This window comes from Anas platyrhynchos, chromosome 13, assembly GCF_047663525.1.
Source record: "Anas platyrhynchos isolate ZD024472 breed Pekin duck chromosome 13, IASCAAS_PekinDuck_T2T, whole genome shotgun sequence".
Taxonomy (NCBI): domain Eukaryota; kingdom Metazoa; phylum Chordata; class Aves; order Anseriformes; family Anatidae; genus Anas; species Anas platyrhynchos.
Window position 1 is genome coordinate 14791160 of NC_092599.1, and position 20404 is coordinate 14811563.

Consider the following 20404-nt stretch of genomic DNA (forward strand, 5'->3'; position numbering starts at 1 on the left):
CAGATAAGGCACACAACCATCCAGTGCAACCCATGTGAGAAGTACCAGCCCACAGCTCGACCTGCCAGCTCAGCCCGCCTGTCCCATCAGGGGACCAACAGGCAGCCGCTCTGGTCGAGGCCAGCGGGTTTGTGCAGCCACAGAAGCCATTTGGTACCCCACAGATCTGCGAAAGGAAGCAGAGGCCTCATAACTCACACCAGTTCTGCTGGGATAGGAAAGTTACAAGCAGACAGATGGGACATTCTCATGGAGGGGGACATTGGTGTGGAAGCTGCACAGTGTTTTTTGTATTTACAGCCCTGGTGCTAGAGCGGCCTTGTAAACTCAGCATGAGACAGGCCCTCTGCTCCATGCTACCTGTTAGGTGTTTACAGCTGAAACAGGCAGCCTAGAAGGAAGTTGAGTGCTCATTGATGGTCTTCCAAGAGCTGACAATGACACAGGGATTAAGTTGCAAGTACCGGGCATCCACAGATAGATGAGATTTTAAGGTGAAAATAGCTTACCCCGAAGCACCTGCAGAGGCATGGACTTCTTTTTCTGAAACTTCAGCCTGTTTTCTAAGCGTGTGTTTTCCAAAGGGCTCCAGAAATAAAATGCTACGGGGCTGAAAGGACACAGCCTTCTTCTGAGGCTTTCCATGGGTGTTTGTCACCACGGCATCTGGCCTAATGCAAGGAAAAAAAAAAAAAAAAGAAAAGAAAAGAAGGGAAAGAAAAGGCTTGGTGAAATTCCTGTCTGAATTAAATAAGTCAGATTTGCAATAGCAACAAAAGGCTCACAATCAGCTTCCTTTATCTGATCATATTTTTATATGACCATTTATTTAAAGACAAGCGATACAACAGAAATATACAGGCTACAACTGTGAACACTGGGTAGTGCCACTTTACAGTAGGTGGGCATAACATGAAAAATCAAAAGCTCATGTGTCACCAGATAAGCGATTGTGCTTTCCTGATCAAGTGGCATAGCCGGTGTGTTCCAGGCATCCAGGAATTGCTCTGATCATTGCTGCTGGATCTGCAACACCAAAGCCTGCATCAACTTTGCATCTGCGTGATCCTGGGAATCAGGTTAGGAAGGTGAGGCACCAACCATCTCCAAATGAATGGGTGGCCCAGAGTTGTTACCAACCCGTGGAACGATGCCAATATGCTTGTGGTGGCAGTCCAGTTGGCAGAATCACCAGCAATGGCAACAATGGCATAGAAAAAGGAAGAGGAACATTATTAGGTAGAAGAAATGAGTATTGGTGATACAATTAATCCGTTCATGTTCTCTTCTGGGAAATAGATGTGTCCAAGGCAGATGGATGGATGGATTTTCTCACAGATAATGTATCAATAAAAAGCTTATGCCCTAGAAGCAAAATGCATGGGATCAATTCTTTGATTTCACTGCTTTATCCAACACTGTTAACAATTGTCAGTAAATATACGGATGTTCAGTCATTAATTTCTGTGTAAGAAACAGCTAGAGGAATGAAATGCTTAAGCATCTGCACAAAGCATTTTAATCAGCTCACAAAAGGTCCCACACAGCAAAGCTGCCAAGCAGAGATCCTTTTTTTTTTTTCCCAACATCAAAAGCAAATACATCAGAAATATACTAGATGTTAAGAAGAACTAATGTGAAAGATATCCTCAGATCTGTCAAAGAGCTCAAGAGCTGATGCTCCTAATCTGTCCAGAATTTACAGGGGAAATACCCAGTGCTGCATTAAGAATGAAGCCACAGGATTCGCTATGTCACTGGCAATTAAAGGAATTGAGACAGACAACTGTAAAAAAAAGGGAGGAAATTTTGTGTGCAAGACTTACAAGGATCTGATGACACAGCACACAAAGAACAGCCCTGTTGCAGGCAGGGTAGCAGAGCCTGATTCATGGCCTGCTCAGTGTTTGATTGAGAAAAGGATTGTGCATTTAAAAGGTACAGTGGGAGCTGTCAATTGCCGGCAATTGCATTTATCTATGAGGTTTACTAGCGAGCACTTGTTTGTTTTGGAAAGCACGGAGGATGACTTACCAGCCAACTGTCTCCTGCTCAGGCTGCACAAAAAGGCTGGCTAGCAGCTGAAGTCACAAATCTGGGGCTCAGAAGCATCACGTTCAATTACTGGCCCTGACACAGATGACTCCTATAAACTATTAACAATCTTCATTGGCCTGACTCACATGGATCAACAGCAGCTTGTTGGCAAGCAATAGTGCTTGGGATTTTTTCCTCACTCAGCCTTTTTGTTTGATGAGTTTATGAAAGGTTGACTCTTCTGAACCAGCTTATCTAGACCACGACACACGCTTCTTCCACGACCACATTAACATTCAGAACTGAAAAACTCTGCTGGTCAAAGCTACTCAATCCATTCCAGGGGAAAAAAAAAAAAATCCCGTGCCTGTCTAAAGGCAAAGGATACATACACAAACTTCCAGCCTCCCATGACAGTCACGCTGCATTTTAAAATGCTCGGTCACCAGCCCTCTGCTGTGAAGTTGTGCAGCCCTGGCTAGCTTGGGCAATTTCCTGCTATTGAAATCTTCTGTATAAGCAATCTTTACTGAAACTACAGAACCAAGACAAATGATTTACCATCCAGTCTACCACACCACACAGCTTCTGTGTGGGCTGACTGTTTGGTTACTTCAGCAGAGAGAAATGAACTTGTTCCAGTCTTCTGGGAGAGCTAGGAAGGAGCATAAAGTCTCTTCACTCTGAATCACAAGTGGCTGAGAAGCTGCGAGCCTCAAAAGGTACTGCTAAGGGATTAAACAGCCCAAGCCACGAGTGCCTGTGTGTCAGAGCAGGGCCAGCAGTGCCGTGCTTACTGAGCAGGCCCCTGAGGCTGCTGGTGCAGAGACTAGAGCACACTCCTGCAATTTTTTTATTATTTTTTTTTTCTCTTGGCAAGCTGGAAGGAACAGGAATTTTAAAGTTTGATGATAAAAGTGAAGAAAAAAAAAAAACAACAGGAAGGTCATACAGCAAGTAGGAGACTGTTTACCTCCCTCTCTCTCACATACACACTCACACGATGGCCCATCCCAGGCAGACAGGTAGAGCTGCCTGAGCACAGCGTTGCCTTGTGGTTCAGGAAGAAATTATCACAGCTGCTCACCTCCTGTTAGTGCAAAGTCTGGAAGGGTAGCGGCACCAATGTCAGAACATAAATGCTGTAATCCTGCCCTACTCACTGCTGTTGACTCCAAGTTCTTTTATGTATGCTCCCACAGGGAAAGCCTGCTAAATATTCCCATCTCTGTTTTACTTTTATACCTTTCCCATCTATTAAGCAGTGTCCTGGGATTTTGCTGGGAGAGCCAGGTTCTAAGCTCCCCACAGATATTTCAGTAGGGATTAGATGCTGCAGTTCAGTAACAAAACGTGCTAAAAATTGCTGTGGAAAAAGTGGGGGTATGAAACTCATTACACCAAGAAGGTGCTGAGGAAGTACAGAGGCCAACACTGAAAAATAACCTCACTAGATCCCCAAGGAGCAATAATATCCAGAGCTGGTAAACTAGCCATAAGGTTGTATTATTACAAACATTAAAAAATCTGAGAGGGGACAAGGAAAATTTGTCCTTGGGACAAGTGACTAGTGAATTGTGACCTGTCTCCATCAGGCATTTCTTTAAGCATCTATTGAGGTCTTGTTCAGAGCTGGCCACACACATTCTTTAACACCTTCCTGGTGTTTCATATCCTCGCTTTTTCCACAGCTCATCAAGTTACTAAATGCCCCTCCATTATCAGGTAGACAGCAGGAAACAGAAGTTTGTAGTCTGTCTGCTCTAAACCACAACTTCATGTTTTTCCTCCTGTTGCCACTTCTCCTAAGATTGTGTATGTTTGAAGATTAATACCATAAAACTTTTGAATCAGATGTATGCAAGCTAGGCATTGTGTTACTCTTTTTTTTTTTAATTAAAAATTATCAAAAGTTGTCAAGACCAGGAAAACAACTTAAATGGGCTGATGTAAACACATCACCATTCAGTACATCTGCAGCCAAGAGATCGCAGGGCTGTAAAAACAGCATGGGAATGGACATGGAGCAGACAGGATGCGGGTCAGGCTGTCACTTCACCTTACAAAGAAAGCATGGCTGAGCTCAGGTCACCACCTCATTCACTCTCCTTCCTAGTGAGATTCATTTACAATTTCTCAATTGTAATACAAAGGAAATTTTAAAACCTTTGACCATATCCTCAGCAGATGACACTGAGCACAAATGCAGGGGTCTTCCCTAAGGTTACATACACCTACATCAGTTGGAAAGCCAAACTATGGAAGACTAAGATCATTTAGGACATTTTCTTGAAAAAAGGTCTTCTCACCTGAACTACGTATACATCCAGTCCCAACTTAAGCAACTTCAGTGTTAAGATACTGTCTTAACACCGGACAGTTTGAAGCTGTAATAGATTTGAGTGCAACCTAAAGAGAAATGAGCGTGCATGGCTCCATAGCAGTCTTGGAAAGAGAGAGGAAGAAATCAAAGCTGTTCTATGTGACCAAAACCGCTTACAAAGCTTCTTCAGTCTGCAGAACATTCTGTACAAGCTAATTGTGGAAAACAGAAAATGACACAATCAGCTAATTTACACAATCCAAGATGAAGGACTGCATTTTCAAGGAAAACTCAAATAGTGCCATTTATTTTTAAAAGTGGGGATTTAATCAAAATATAACAAAGACAACAGACTGGTGCCAAGGGACAACAGTGAACAGTTTTTCAGCTGAACATTGAACTTCAATGATCAGAAATGTGCACACACAAAGCACCACAACTCCACCAGGTTTTAACATGGGCCAAAGAACAGGGGAGCAAACATCTGAATTACTACAACATAATAGTTTTTTTTTTTTTATATATAAACATAGAAATGAACTGGAGCTAGTATCAGTGAAGCCAGTTTGCACCTACTTTGTCTAGACCATGCCTCCCCTGGCAGAATACAAGAAATAATGGAAAAAAATGCCCTGAAAATAAATAATTCTTATCACACTGTGAGATACTAAATGTAAGAATCAGGAAATACTGTATTATATAACTAAAAAACTACTGAACATTTCATTCATCTTAATATGATCAGTGCTTAACACACTTAAAGGGGAATTCTACCCATTTTCTGAATCGTATCTGACACAAACAAATATTTTAACAGCTTAAAGGAGGACTTCTTACCTGAAACCTCAATAATATTTTTGCTTTTAACTTAAATGCCACGAGACAGAAAAAAACTTGCCATTCCTGGAGATGCTCAAGACTTGTTTGGAACAGGAACTCAATGTATTTTGTTTGAACTCTGCCCTGTTCTGAGCATGACAGGTATCTCTCAACTTAAGTTTCTTTACATTTTTTTAAGGGAGCATCAGTTTTAAGCAGCATCAGCTGGCCATGTGTATCAAAACCATCCTTCCCTTCTTAACCCCTGCAGATGTAGAACAGTTACTCAAAGTCTCAGAATTAGTCTTCACAATAGTCAGTAGTTTTGTTGTCCCCTCCCCCCCCCCCCGTCACAGGAGGCTAGAACTTGCTGGGCACAATAGTATCTGAAGTTACAGATGACAATTTGGAAAGCAAATTCCTACTGTCTAATGCAGCAGCAAAAAGACTTCAAGTCTTTAAACTGTGCTTAAAAGCTGCAGACCCTCAGTTTACACAACTCAGCTTTATTTCTGGACCAGCATGTATTTCCTATACTAAATTTTCTTCTTCTTTATTCTTCCTGCGTATTTCATACTTTACAAAAATACTCTAGGAACAAAGTGTGCCACTGAACTACCATACGGTATTCTGCAAACACAAAAGGCGTACTTGAATAAAGACAAGGCCAAGCGAAAACTGTCAAATTACACTTTATTTGTATTGACAAAATAGGCAAAAGACTTGGTGTTCAGAGATAAATTAATTATTTGCTGACAAAACAGTTGTATAGCCATGTTGTGTATTTCCATTTTCAAGACTACACTGAACAGACTTTTCTGAGTAGACTTTTACAGGCAATTCTTTTCCCTAGTCTAAGAAAAAAGAATGCTCAAACTAATCTCATGAGAAGTGTCACCTGCTTGTCACTCAAATTTTACTGTTAAGTTCACAATTGGCAGCAAATAATTACATTTGGCCTCAGAAAGGAAAAAAATATGTAAAACCAAGGTCATTAAATAATAAGCATTAGCAGCATACCCAAAATACATCTTGTACAAAGAACATTGCACTTGAACTTACACAAGCATTTACTGTTATTTACACATCAGAATTTGTATAGAACATCAAGATTGATATATACAGAAAAACAGCAGAAACCTTAACAGCCCTAGAAGATGGCATATCTAGTGTTGACTCCTAATTTTTTCCATACAGTTTCCCAGGATGTCTCATGAGTTTTTTTCACTATATACTGTTGCATAAAAAATACTTTACAAAAAGTTCAACCCCTAGCTAACACTTCAGAGTATTTGTATGGACTATTAAATGTTCACTGCACTAGGGAGCAAGGGAGTCCAGTTCAGCTCCTTAATAAAAATACAGAATTTGACAGGCTCTATTTAAATGCTGTGCTTTACTTTATAATAAACACTGAAATCACTTAGCTGTGCAATAATTACCCAGTGAGTTCCAAAGGCAGTTCCCTACCACACAGTATCTCCCACTGTCTTGCAAGCAATGAAATTAACTTCTCTCTGCTTTCTGCACTTGGGATAAAGATGTACCACTGGATCTCTCTGCTCCTGCTGCCTTCTAGTTTTGCATTTCCCTTTGGGGCATTATCAGTGTCTCCAAAGTGATCCAGTGTTAAGTTCTGCATCAGATCCTGATTCTGAACATCATCAAACACAAAAGTAAGGGCCTGCGGATATGTCTGATAACCCATAAGGACTCTATCTAAATCCCGGATTCGTCTTCCATCTGCAAGCTGATACTTATCTCTCTTTGGTGGTTCCTTAGCAAATTCAGGTAGTGGGTAACTGATGTAATCTTCATCAAAGAGAAACAAATCAGAGCTGGTTAGTATAAGTGTTTTAGGTTGAAGTGAATTAGTGTTTTGGGCAGATCCTTCAACATGATTTACTTGAAATGCCAACACATACAGAAGGATATTGAGGGACTGAAGATTAGTCAAATCATCCATCTTCTCTGCCACTAGAAAAGCAAGGTCCCCAATCTCCTCTTCATTGGGATAAATAAATTTTACTCTGCTTGAGTGAATCAGTTCATAATTCTCCATTTTTCCTGCAAGAACAAGTACACACTGTTATACTTCCAATTAAATACTATACAATACTTCCTTAAATGCATGAGGATAAGCAACAACATTGGATAGTTGGTTGTATCTGGAAAAATTCAAGATAACATTTTTGCATGTATGGTTTTACTTCACAATACTGGAATAATTTTTATTACCTGTATTTCTGCAACTTTCTTACCACAACTAGTTCAGGCTGACAGCAAAAGAAGCAGAAGGAAACAGCTGAATTCCCATATCAGACTACCCACCTTCTTACCAGCTGATTTCCTCTGCTTCCTCCTTCCCACTCCCTAGTTCTGAACTGACAAAGCATCATCAGATCACTGAACACAAGCTTCCTACGTCTTTCAAACAGACAAAAGACAGAAAATAAAAACAAGAAGAAATAAAACCTCTACATGAATTACTTTTATATCCCCTCCATTGCTTATATACCCCTGTTAGATGAGCACATTCCTCTCCTTCAGTGTTAGGTTCCATAATGACAGGAGGCAATACTGCAGACTCTTACTCCCTGGAAGTATTAAATAGAAAACAGCAAAACTTGAAGGAAGCCTATCTGCTTTTTTCCACATAAATCAGCTGACCTAAGGAAAAGTCTGACTACTCTTACCAGATCTTGCCCTTTCTGGGCTTACACACCTTCTCCTTAGAGCAGTTACACTAATAATCATTCTTCAGGAAAATGTGATTTTATTTTGTGAATAAGATTCAGAATTCTAAGCATAAATGTTTAACCTGACATTGGAACTGAACTTAATGTGCCTCAGAAAGGTTTGGTTTTCACTTCACTAAGTTCTCTCAGAATGATGGGATTCCTTCACCTGACCAAGCAAGGAAAACCATAACTTTTAGACTTCATTATATTCACTGTCCTTTGATGACAGACTTAAAAGTCCTTCTAGGTTGAAACTCACAATAGGAGCTAAACTAGTATACAGGAAACACAGTTTCTGCTGTATCAAAGCAGTAGTTTAGCTGATGCTCTTAGTACCAAGCCTAAATAGCTCCAGCCATGTAAAAAAGACCACTTACCAGTGTTTTTACTCCCAAATTCGGAGTAGAAGTCTTTATCTATTGGCTCTGGTGAAGGTGTGCGTGCAAGCAATGACAGAACTGCCATAAGCTGCTGCATGAAAGCATGGGTGTTGTAACTGTCTCTTGTCAGGCAAGTGACAATATGATCTGCAGAGTGTCCTGAATAGAATACAGAAAAGCCATTCACACATCTGTACATGGCACTACCATAGCTTCACCAATGTGCAACTGTCACCAAAATAATTTCTTGCAAGCATTATTTCTCCCCAAAAGATTCATCATTATTCAGAAAACCTTAAAATCCTTGGGAAAGTATAATACAATTCTTACAAACCCCTCAAAAATAGAGGAAATAATTTAACTTGATTTAAAATGATGCATACAAACTGTTCAACTATTTTACAATTTATCTTACAAAAAAATTGCCCTTAACTTTCTTTGTATACTAGCTATATGTAAGCTTACTTTATATCATTTTCAATAATTTTTCCCCATCAAGGTCACAAGACAATTAGAAAGACACTTCAGAACATAGAAACATACGGCTCACAGGTAGTGGTACTCTAGGACAAAGCAATACAACCTCAAAACTTTACCTATGTTACTTCAACTAAATTTTAAGTTGACATTCTCATCTTACGGAAACTGAAGTCTCCTTTTCTGTCCAAAAAAAAAAATCATCAACTAACCACATATTTTGCAATGTGGACAGAACCTTTATATTACTCTTCATTGCAAGCCAAAGCCTCAGAACAACAAGAAAGTCTTTAGAATTCCTTTCTGATCAGTCATCAAGATAGAAGATTTTTTAAAAGCACTTGTGGGACCAATTCATCAACATTAAAAGTTTCCTATATACCTCAATTACAAGATGTTGCAAGCCTACTCATACAGCACCATCAGCATTACATTAACTCCTCTTAAGAAAAGGCAGCAAAAAAACATTTTCAGCTCCCTAATCAAGAGAAGAATCCATCTGAAGTAAGACTAAACAGATAATATTGATCTGAAAAAAATTAAAGCATAAGATGTACTCACCAGTAATTCTGAAGTATTGGTCAAACAGGCCAACATTTACTGACTGTAGATCATTAAGTTTTAACACAAAGCAGCAAGAGAGGTGGAAAGAGTTGTTTTCACAATCTGAGTGTTCTTCATTCCAAAACTCTGTTGAAGATATGATAAAGTCAAAAGAAAAAGAATGATGATACTCCTTTCCAGAAGTGTAATTTCCATATCCAGAAAATGTATCACACAAAAAACGAAACTGAGAAGTGGGCAAGAATACTGGTTGATTTCTCAAACACCATATCTTCTTGTTAACATTATTTCTTGAAGAACTGCATCGCAGATAAATTTACAAATCACTCATATGAACTGAATGCACACTGTTTCATTCTCTTCACTTACCATTCTGCTCTCTTAAATGGCCTTTACCTACCCAGGTGATGCTGGGGATTATCAAATAATAATCAGAGGGAAGCATGGACACAATGGCACATGAAAGCGTTTATCTGACAAGCAGGCCATGACTCAAGAACCCAAACCTGCAGCCTTGAAGATAAAAATCCTCATACAAGCACTTTGCAGAGGGCGGATTGTGCCACTCTTCCTCAACCAGGACAATCAGCCAAAACTGGTACTTAAACTCAAGACAAACAGATGGGGATTAAGCTCAATCTTACCAGAGGATCAAAATTAATAGCTCTCTTACCTAACTGATGCTCATCCACACGAATGAAAGAATCATCCAACAGAAAGTAAATAGCTTTTGTTGAGAGAAGCACACAAGCCATCACTTCCACATTGGGAGTTTTGTAAAACAGAACTGAAGACCACATGAGATGCCTCAGCTCTTCATTTTCCACCTAAAATGTAAATTGTATTTCACAAATCACACATTTTGACCTTTCAGACAGCTTTACCATCTCAGAGGCAGCTTTAGATTACTAGAAAAAGTTTCAAAATATTTGAAGCATCCGAATGTGCTATAGTGAGAGCAGAAGTTTACCTCTAGCTGCTAAACACATCTAGCTGTCTACAGAAAATGCTTTGGTTTTGTGTAAGAGAATATTCTTCTGTCATGGTCTAATTATTCCCTATTTCCTGACAAAGAAAAGAAACAATTAGTGCACAAGATGCTTTCTAAAACAAAAAAGACAATTTTATCAACAGATGAGCAGTGCCTCCCACACGTCAGGCCTATCAAGCCTTCACAATGCAACTCTGAACTCTGATTTAAAGATCCTTACAAAGGATGGAAGCAATGGAAGCACAGCTCATCACTACAGGTGCTGTTCCAGCCAGTCATCCTTCCAGCTTCTAGCCTGATGAGTGCTGTGAGCTCTCAAATGAGTCACCTGCTTTTTTTTTTTTTAAATCAACTTCTCCCAATGCAAGGAAAAGTACAACTTACAAATTGTGCTTACATTAGAATACTTAAAAAAGAAAAAAGGTATTAATAGAAGCATCTATTTCTAAGCTTTTCAAGTGACATTTGTACTAGAAACACAGTGATTTATCACTTCAAATGCCACCTCATTGATTTAAGTTAGAACTGTACTTTTAAACTTAATGCTCCCCACAGCAAATAAACCTAATTTCTGAATTACAGGTTTATCTGCTCATGCTTCTGGAGTCCCTAGAGCCAAGCACATACTGTGTTGTATTCAGGAACCTGTATTACCCAAAAAGTCAGGACACAGTGAAGCTAGGGTACCAACACAAGAGATAATTCCACTCTGTTGATTACTTCATTTTATCATTTTAAAAGAGAAATAGGAACACTTCTGGAATGGTCATTTTCAAGACGTACTAGTGTACTTTCTGGCTCTGCATCAAGGATCCTGAAGGCAAAATATGCCTGCCAGGACCACAGTCACTGCAGTAGGGGCCTCAAAAGCCAGTTGCACAAACAGGTTTCTGAGCAAAATGTTTCCAGGTTTGCTTCAGCTTAGCTTTTCAAGTTTGATCAGGAAAGGTTTTTCATTTTTTTTGTTTAATATCATCTAATACTGAAAGTTCAAGTCATTTTTATATACCCAGGCTAGGTGCAATACCTCTGCAATGTTGCCATGGAAAAATTCAACTAGGGCATTTCCTTTCAGCCCAGCCACATACTGCAGAGATGCAGAAACGTGTAGGTGAATTGGAACCTGGTTATCTTCTGTAATCTTCTGCATAAGAAATTCAGATGGATATAAAGATGACAGAGTCAGATGAGGCTTGCAAAAGCTAGGAGACAGATCCAGAAAACACCATCAAAATTTCAGGAAATAAACAGCTCTCCCCAACAAAAATCCATACCTAGTCATTCAACAACTGGGAACATGCAACTTCTATTCTTAGTTTATGAATGTGACTCTAAATGACTTCTCTTAAGCATCACTATCTGTTATGGTATCAGCCTTCAAGCATCTGAAACACAAAGACTCCTTCCATAAGAAAATACATTTTAAGTTGTAACCACAGAACATTTAAAGAAAAAAGGTTGACAGGTATGTTCCAGGATAGCCAGTCACACATACCAAAGAACAGCAGAATCAAAGTGGTCTACAAGTCAAACCAACTACAATAACAACTGCAAACAGTGGCAGCGCCACCTTACCTTCAATACCATGCAATAAATCTTTTATGAGAATTGTTACCTTGCTGATTGACTATGTCTGTTTGAATCCAAAGAGTGATTTCTTGCAGCATCTGGTTTGTTTGAAGCTTTGAAAATAACAATAGTCTTAACATCCTGCAGGAGTGTCCTTAAGAGACTGTAAATTCTTAGAAAGTGGAATTTCTCATGAGGTAGAACAAACACCGCTGTAACAAATCTGTATCCAATGAGCAACTCCAGCACATGCCCATCCAAAAATGAACCCTTCTGTTGAATAGACACGTGAGTCGGATGTAGCACAACTGATGCTAATGGAATCCTATTCAGCATAAGAACACTTCTCAAATCTTCTTCTGTGCCTACCCATTTACTTGGCAGTAAACTGAAATCCACTTTGACTATGTACAAATGCTGGGGTGTTAGAAACACCCAACAGGGATGGAACACACAGGGGCCCTGGTCAGAAGACTTGTACATTGAAGAATAAAGTGCTGAACACAAATCATTTTTTGACCATTTTTTGTTATTGCCAGCTGGCTCTGGATGATGCAAAGTTTTCTGAACATTGGTTTTGTTCCCGTAAACAAGGTATGTTAGGAAGCAACCTTTTATCTCCACATCCTCTGAGGAAATGCAATTCAATTCCATAAGCTGACAAAGAAACTCTTGGAGGTTTGCATTTCCACAGTATATTGTGGAGCTTTGTAACACCGATGTGCAGCGTTGAGAACACGTGTGCAAACAGGAATAAAAATCTTGAAGATTCTGGGAGTCTGAAACAACAAGCAAGCAGTTATCGCTGTTTTTCAGCTTCAGTGTTAAACAGATTTCTGGCATGAAAAATCCAAATTCTGCTATATCAGTATATGGAAAACATAGCATTAATTTCAAGGCAGAGGGGATATGCTGGCAATTTCCTCTCAATTCCTGAGGAAGAATCTCAAACACAGCTAGCAAATCATCAGTCAAAACCAAACAGGAAGCAAACTGCCTGAGTCCCTTATGAATGTGAATAGAAAAACTCCAGAGAATTTTGACTATGTCAACGCTCTTCACTGCTGTGCTGTCGGATGATTGAGTATCTGAAGTTGTGTTGAACTCAAAAGTCTGATCTCCTTCATGAAGTCCCATTTCAAAATACCCATCTTCTTTGTCTGTGGTTCTGGAATCACACAGAGGGCTTCCTTTATTCTCTGTAAAGGAGTGGGGTGATCTCTGCACAGTCTGAACTATCAAGGCAGAAAGGTGCTGGATAAAATCCTGGTTTGTGGCAGTGTATGACATGCAATTGAAAGGCAAGATGATGGTGTTACAGGGGTCAGGCACGGCACAGTGTTCTTGCTCTGAATGATCCAAACTTCAAAAGAGACAACAAGCCACAGTAAGTACAAGCAAGTTTAAAACCAGCTACAATGATCTACATTTCATGGCACTGCTTATCAGAATTTTAGGCTTACTCTTTGCTACTTCAGTTAAGTCAGTGTAATTTATAGAACATCCTTGCACTTCACACAGCCATTAGTTTCTAAGGCTGGTAACATACAATTTTATAGGAAGGGCTAAAATTCTTACTCGTCCTTTATTTCCCACCTTGTATAAGCATATCCGTACAAGTTAAAGCACTTTACAATACAGGCATTGCTATTTTTGAGACTACCAAATACATTCCAGAGTTCAAAGGTTAAAGACACTTTACATAATGTAGTCACTTTTGGTTCAAAAACAGATACAGCACACAATGAAAAATAGTTCAGCCCCACAGGCCAAATTTTAAGAATGCCGTATCTACTGCTGTTATCCAAAAGCTAACAAGGATATAAACCAGAACTTTTATATCTAGCTTACCACGTACGACCACCTCTTCCATACTCTTCACTTGAGTCTAATAGAGAGGCAGGTGCCTACGGAAGAGAAGAAAACATCAGGAAGCTACCAATTACTTATGGCTGCTGCCAGTCTTCAGCACGCATGAAGAGCAAAACTAACGTTAGCGCCAGCTTTTTAAAACAACTCGCTGTGAAGTCCTGATTGTTGTACTCACATCAGCTGAACAGATCTCCTTTGAGGATCCTAAAACACTGCCTTGTTTACTTTAGGTTAGATATTCAATTAAGGTAAGAAAAGAATGGACCATTAAGGACTTGAGAACAGATCCAACCTTAGGCCCATAGATTATTGTAGCACACTACAAATATATACTCAAGTACTACAAAATGAGGAAAAAAGGAGCTTAAAGACCAACTACATTGGTGACAAAGGAAAACACCCCCTGAAGTCTTGCTGTCTCATTCCCTGAAGCCACGCATATGAATACTTAGATACTTGTAACAAATGAGAATGTAATTCAAGAGCTATCAACAACAGCAGGAGTTTGAAGGAGAAAAATTAAGGCCATTGCCTATGGAGAAGGTTCTCCAGCAATACTAACAAAACTAGCAAGAAAATCTCCTTCCGCAAGGTGATATTGTCTTGCACAAGGTAAGTCTTGCACAGAGCAAGTGGATACTAAACATTAACATGATACTAATACTGGGTCAACATGCTAAAGTCATGACAGTGACACCAATTCTCTGCAAATCTTGTAAAGTGTGATTATACATTTAATTTATAAGGTGGACCAGCAACTTCACACCGTTTAGGCCCGCCTCCTTTTTCCATTATAGCAACTCTGAAAAAAAAATCCATATAGCTGTGCTACAGATTACTTTGATAACTACAGTTTAAGATCAGGAAAGCCTGCAAAAAAGCTTTTCAAAATACCATAAAACAAACATAAGAACTGCAATTACCTGATTTTTACATCTGGAATCTGGTATTTCAAAGCATCTCTGGGGAACTGTATGGTCTGTAGGAGTCAATCCACTGGATTGCAAAGAACTGCTAGCTAGGACTGTTTCTTCACGAATTATTTCTAGAACAAATAGAAACTGCTCTTAAAACTACTGCAGTAAAACCAAAATTGATGTCTATCTGCCAGACAAATGGAATAAAAACTGTACAATCAAGGTCTGATAATAAATCATTAAAGCTAAATGAGCCAAGACAAAAGAGAAGCAGGTAGAATCTTAGTTGAATTGCAGACATGCCCTTAACTGTATTGAAAGTTGCATTAAAATGGATGAAATTCCTTTTTCAAGCTAACAATTTAAATCTCAACTTCTGGTGTAAGAATCACCCTTAGTTTTAACAGAAGTTGTCAATTTTTCTAAAAGTAACCCTTATTTTTTAACAAACTATCGCCTGGCTGGCAAAACCAGCAGCAAAGCACTCTGGCAACTTTTCAGCATTCTTTCAAGTTTCCACAGGCTTCAGGTGAACAAGCATTGTTAACTGCACCAATTGTTCAGAAAGTCAGACAAACCTGGTCCCTCAAACACCACTCAAGAAAATTAGCCCACCTTATTCAAAATCTTTCTGAAGGGTTCAAAGCTGAGTATCAATAAAACTTATTATGAGCAGATATATGGGAACATTCTTGTGGACATTTGACTTTTTTTTGCCTGTGATACTTGCACTGAAGCAACACAGAAAATCCATTTTCAGTATTATCACTGTGCCAGCCAGTTCAAGTATATAAATGAGCAAATAAAACCAACAGAATTAGAGTGGATGTGTTTCTACCCTGAGCATAAGAACTCCTGCATGTACCTTTCTGGACTGATAGTCAAATTTAGCGGATTACATCAAACCTTCTCAAAGTCAGAGGAAACACAGAAGGTATTTATTACTTGAACAAAACACTGCATTAGCAATAAGGAAATTCGTATTGACAGGAAAAACAGAACATGACAACATTATTTTTGGTTTTCTGTTTCCTATATAAATATTTCATCTTTTTCCATAAGCCATTTGCCAGTGACATTTAATTTGAATAATATGTTACGGAAACAGATGGTGTAGAAAAACTGCAGAGAAAACAATTCATAGAAATAGCATATCAGGAAATTAATTCCATTATTCATGATTTAAGGTCTAACAGTAAAACTATTTGCCCAGCGTATTTCAAAATTCTTAAATAGATTTCTCAAAGTCAGTTTTGAAAACAACCCTCAATAGCTAGATAATGAAAATTCCTGTTAATGAAGATGAAAACAGCTTGCCCTAGTCCACTTTTATTTTCCTACCCCTTAAGCAGCCTTCCCTATGATTTTACTATAAGAACCTCATGAAAAAATACTACAGTAACATTAAATCTTACACCAATCTTTCTAAAAAATTCAAGTAGTTTGGGAAGGAAGACCCGTTGTTTTTCTCCCCCTAGATTCATTTCCTCTTAAATATTTACCGTAATAGAACAGAACTATGGACCAATAACTTTGAAAGTTGTTGCTAGCATACATTTTTACAGCTAGTTCTGTGTGAAACTGTAGGTCATTACATAGTCAAACTGTCTCAGTCCTCTAATTTAAATACTTAATACTTCAAAGCAAGCATTGAATAGAATAGGTGATTTGGAAGGGACCTTCAGTAATCTAGTCCAACCACATCTGACTTCAATATATGCACAGAAAAATAAATATTTCTTGCACACATTTTGGAAAAGATGGCAGCATTTTATCTGCAGATGAAAGAAGTTGCCTAGAATGGTTACAAAGGCAAATTAAGTACGTAAGTAGCAACTAAAAAAATATTTGTTTCAAATTATTTGTCCTTAAATGAGATGTTGTCAAGATATTTTTACTTTTATTTTTTTTAGAATGAACTAAAAAACTGACCGCAGAAATCACAGCAATTATTTTTTTTTTCCTCCAAAGACCAAGCTTTTCAGGCATGGTTCTCTCCCACTCACCAATCCAACAAAATTATAGGAAAAAGCAAGCATCTGTTGAGACACTTACTGAGAATATATTCCCTTCTCTTTTAATTAACCCTTCTCCCACTATTCATGTCTTGCTGCACTTTAAAGTTGTCAACCATGCAAAAGACCCCCAAAGTCTTCCCAGTAAGAAGTCATGGGCTTCTGCAAAAGACACGTGGCCATTCTTCTAAGGTCCTAATGCAACAGGCACTCTTTTTTGAAGTAGGCAAAAATAATTTTCAGGTAAGGTTAGCAGGTGCTGCAGCACTATGGATGTGCTGAAACCACAGGCTCACCATGAACACTGATCCCACAACTGTCTTCCTTTTGCTATTTCCTGCCATCTCCTTTTACTATCTTCCCCCAACTTTGACTGAAATGAAGCTCTTGCAAATAAATAATGCCACTTCAGCTCACATTTTGCAGAGCAAGAACAGATAGATAAGCAATTTTACATGTCTATACATGTCAGTTTTCCATTAAGAAGCTAGGATATACATCTAAACTGAGACAAGATCTGTAATCCTCTCTGCAGGTGGTTTATGCAGGGTGACGCAGTTAGGAGTCCTGTGCCCACACTTTCTGTACAGTTAACTAGCACTCCTGTGAACAACAGGTCAGATTCGCTGATTCACACGCAACTTCCAACTTTTAAGACAACACAGTCGAGTCTTTCTGCTTCATTTTGTTTTAAGACCTATATCCATGCACATCATATTCATGTATATCAATGCAGCTTAAAAAAGCAGAACCAAGAGGCTCAGCCCAGCAGCACGATACATACATGATTACCTTGGCTGGAGCTGACAGGACGAGGCAGAGAGGGAGAGGAAGGACGAACAGTAAGAGAAGAACAGTTTGATTTGGAGCTGGCAGCAGTGAGCCTGGAGTCCTCACTGATCTAATAAAGAAAGTATGCAGTGATTAAAGAAAAAACTAAGTATACAGGGCATTAGATCCTGAACTAAAAATAAGCCTACATAAGCTTTTTCAATTTTAGTAAAAGGAAAGGTAGTGCCAGCTTTTTTTCCACCTCCTGTCACATCCACTGGTTTGCTTTCACATTCTTAGTAGAGTTTCACTAAGAATTCATAAAGTCATTTTGATCACTGTACTTTCTGACAAAGTCAACATTGATTTTCATAAACGATAGCAGAAAAAAAAAACCACTAGAATTTCTACACTGCAAGGACAGAACGGGTTCTATTAATGATTTTTAATACCAAAACAGGATTGACTAGCTACACAGCATGCACGCATATGAGAATTCAAGGAGAATTCAGATCCTTCATTCTTCACCACTGTTTAATATCCACAAGAACAACATTTGGGAGTCATTTGAGTACTCATCAGCACAAGCAGTAACATTACACCCCTGCAATCTCTCTACTTGTATAAGATGTAATACAACTTATGGTCAACTGCGTATTCTCTGTGCACACCATTAAGTCATCCTGTCTTTTCCTCCCATTTCTCTCTCCCAAGCCAGCACAAAAAGTGATATTTTGTGATAAGTGATAAATCTGATAATTATTGAAATTGCACTGAAAACTACATGTAAATAGGAAAGAGACAATATTAAAAGTCCATAACCACATAAAAGCATGACCAAAGTATAAAAACTCAAAAGCTGGAGGAAAGATAAATGAATTCCACTTAGACCTAATTTGTAGAAGTCTTCTTATAAGCTTACAGTGTCATAAAGCAGCACATTCTACTCCTCTCAGCACCAAGCTCACCTTTTTATCAGAGTTGCTCAGTTTGTACTTTACTTCCTTTGCTTTTTGAATAGCTTTCAGTACTTCCACAGTGTCTAGTTCCTTTTCTGTGGTAACAATGTTATCCAAACACACCTGAAAATAATGAAAAAATACCTAAATATTGAAAAGTGAAGCAGCTCTAATTTATTTTCTTACAATAATCAACAATAATCTTAGCTTAATGTAAACTATGTGCATCTTACTAACCTAACAGGCAGAACATTTATCACATTTGACCTTGCTCAAAGGTGACAAGGATTTAACAAACTCAGAAATAGTTACTAAGCTGCGTCAACACCCTCCTAAGCACAACTGCTCAATATTAACATACTATTTTTGAATCCAACAAAGATAGGGTAAAGGTGAAGCACTAGTAAAGCACTAGTAAAGTCTCCTCCAAAGACCTTTTCTAACACACACCAAAAAACACACACCAGAAAAGCTTTTGGAACATTCACACCACTTTCCACACCAGGCTTTAAGCTTTGTTCAGGTGTCAGCTTTTAACGAAGAGGTGCATTGTCACCTACCTCTGAGGCCCTGTCCCCAAACTGCGCAAGTACTTTGGTCCGGTAATCGGGGATGATGCTCAGTGGATTGCTGGATAAGATGACCTTCTCTAAGCATGGGAGGCTTCCTATATTTTTTACTTCATCAATCTGAAAGATTATGAATAGATGCATGAATACGAATCACATGAATGAAAAATACAAACTATTTCTTGCATAAGTTACATACATGCAGTAACAGGAAAAAGGTCATTACAGCTACACTTATTTGCAGTTTCCCCCACTAAAAGACATTTTTTGTGTTCCAAAGCACAGTTCAGTATAACACTGAAAAAGACAAGTTACCTGTTCTATTGTGTTGTTGCTGAGATCCAAGTTGACTAGTGAGTAGAGTTTGTTAAGACCAGACAGCCTTTCCAACTGATTTCCCGCTAAATTCAGAGTTTTGATGTTTCCCAGTTTTGTGTGAACACCTTCTAGTGATGTAAGCTTGTTGTAGGATAAGTCCAGGTGAACAAGGTTATAAAGATGCTATAAAAGCACAGAAAATCCATGTTACACCAACACATTAAAAATAAACAATATCAGAGACACTGCATTATGGCTTGCTCATGCTGGACAGTCTTAGGACTTGTAAAGAGGGAACCCCCCTCCATTACATTTTGGACCCAGAGATGAAGCTGGCAGTGAATGTAAAGAACTAATATTGTGTGTCAATACTGGTAAAGAAATGAAGGTATCCAGAGCAAGTAAAAAATGCACCATTAAAACATAATTGGATGTTATGAAGGATAAGCAACAATTATTTTCCATAACAAAATGAGCAACAGAATTCTGAATTAAAAATTCTGTGCTCTAAAGTCCCAAGCAGCATGAAAAGAAAAACTGACCATCAAAAGTATCATTTACCTGTAAGTTTTCTACTAGTGACACTCCATTGTGACTCAAGTCCAGGAATTCAATCTTCGGAATTAATTTCTACAAGATAAAAAATGCCTTGCTAAAATGCATTTTAGCTTATGAATCAGACCAGTCTTCCTTTACTGTCAGCTGACAAGGAAAAAGAAAGCTATCATCACACAGACAGCCTGTCTCTCAGCTTTTGCTTTCCAAAAGCACTGGTTATGGCACAGTGCAAGAAAAGAGTTGAAACTGGCTCTTATGAAAAATCTAAAAAATAAAAATCACAAAAATCTTGAATAAGTAAACTGCACTCCTGGTCCATGACCCCTAGTTAAGTTAGAGATATAACCATTTCCTACTTCACAGGAGTAGTGAAAATAAAAAAAGCTAAGCTCATATTTGACATTCTTCTGATGAAACTTTTTTTTTTTAAACTTAACAGCTGATTTATGAAACTTAAAATTAAGGGAATGTCAAAACATACTAAAGAGCATTTCCATGCTCTTTATACTGTTTTGGTGTTAAGA

At 38.5% G+C, this 20404-nt stretch overlaps 1 protein-coding gene across 8 annotated transcripts in view; it reads right to left on the bottom strand.

The window, feature by feature from the left end:
• Positions 1-5855: 5855 nt before the first annotated feature.
• NISCH (nischarin) overlaps positions 5856-20404 on the bottom strand; it is a 28905-nt gene continuing 14356 nt past the window's right edge. The window contains exons 9-22 of one of the 8 annotated variants that reach the window (XR_003500193.3): positions 19884-19952; positions 19320-19505; positions 18996-19124; positions 18445-18558; positions 17498-17606; positions 14697-14818; positions 13753-13808; positions 11948-13264; positions 11360-11534; positions 10015-10168; positions 9339-9467; positions 8298-8459; positions 7511-7606; positions 7031-7246 (exon numbers count right to left, since the gene is read on the bottom strand). Coding sequence is in view for 6 of the 8 variants with exons in the window: in XM_027467280.3 (XP_027323081.1) it covers positions 6618-7246; positions 8298-8459; positions 9339-9467; positions 10015-10168; positions 11360-11534; positions 11948-13264; positions 13753-13808; positions 14697-14818; positions 17498-17606; positions 18445-18558; positions 18996-19124; positions 19320-19505; positions 19884-19952 (3351 nt within the window). In the remaining 2 variants the exon portion in view is untranslated. Of the gene's footprint in view, positions 7247-7509; positions 7607-7697; positions 7777-8297; positions 8460-9338; positions 9468-10014; positions 10169-11359; positions 11535-11606; positions 11718-11947; positions 13265-13752; positions 13809-14696; positions 14819-17489; positions 17607-18444; positions 18559-18995; positions 19125-19319; positions 19506-19883; positions 19953-20404 lie in introns of those variants that run through there. The other 7 variants (XM_027467281.3, XM_072044189.1, XM_027467280.3 and 4 more) reach the window with 7 other exon arrangements.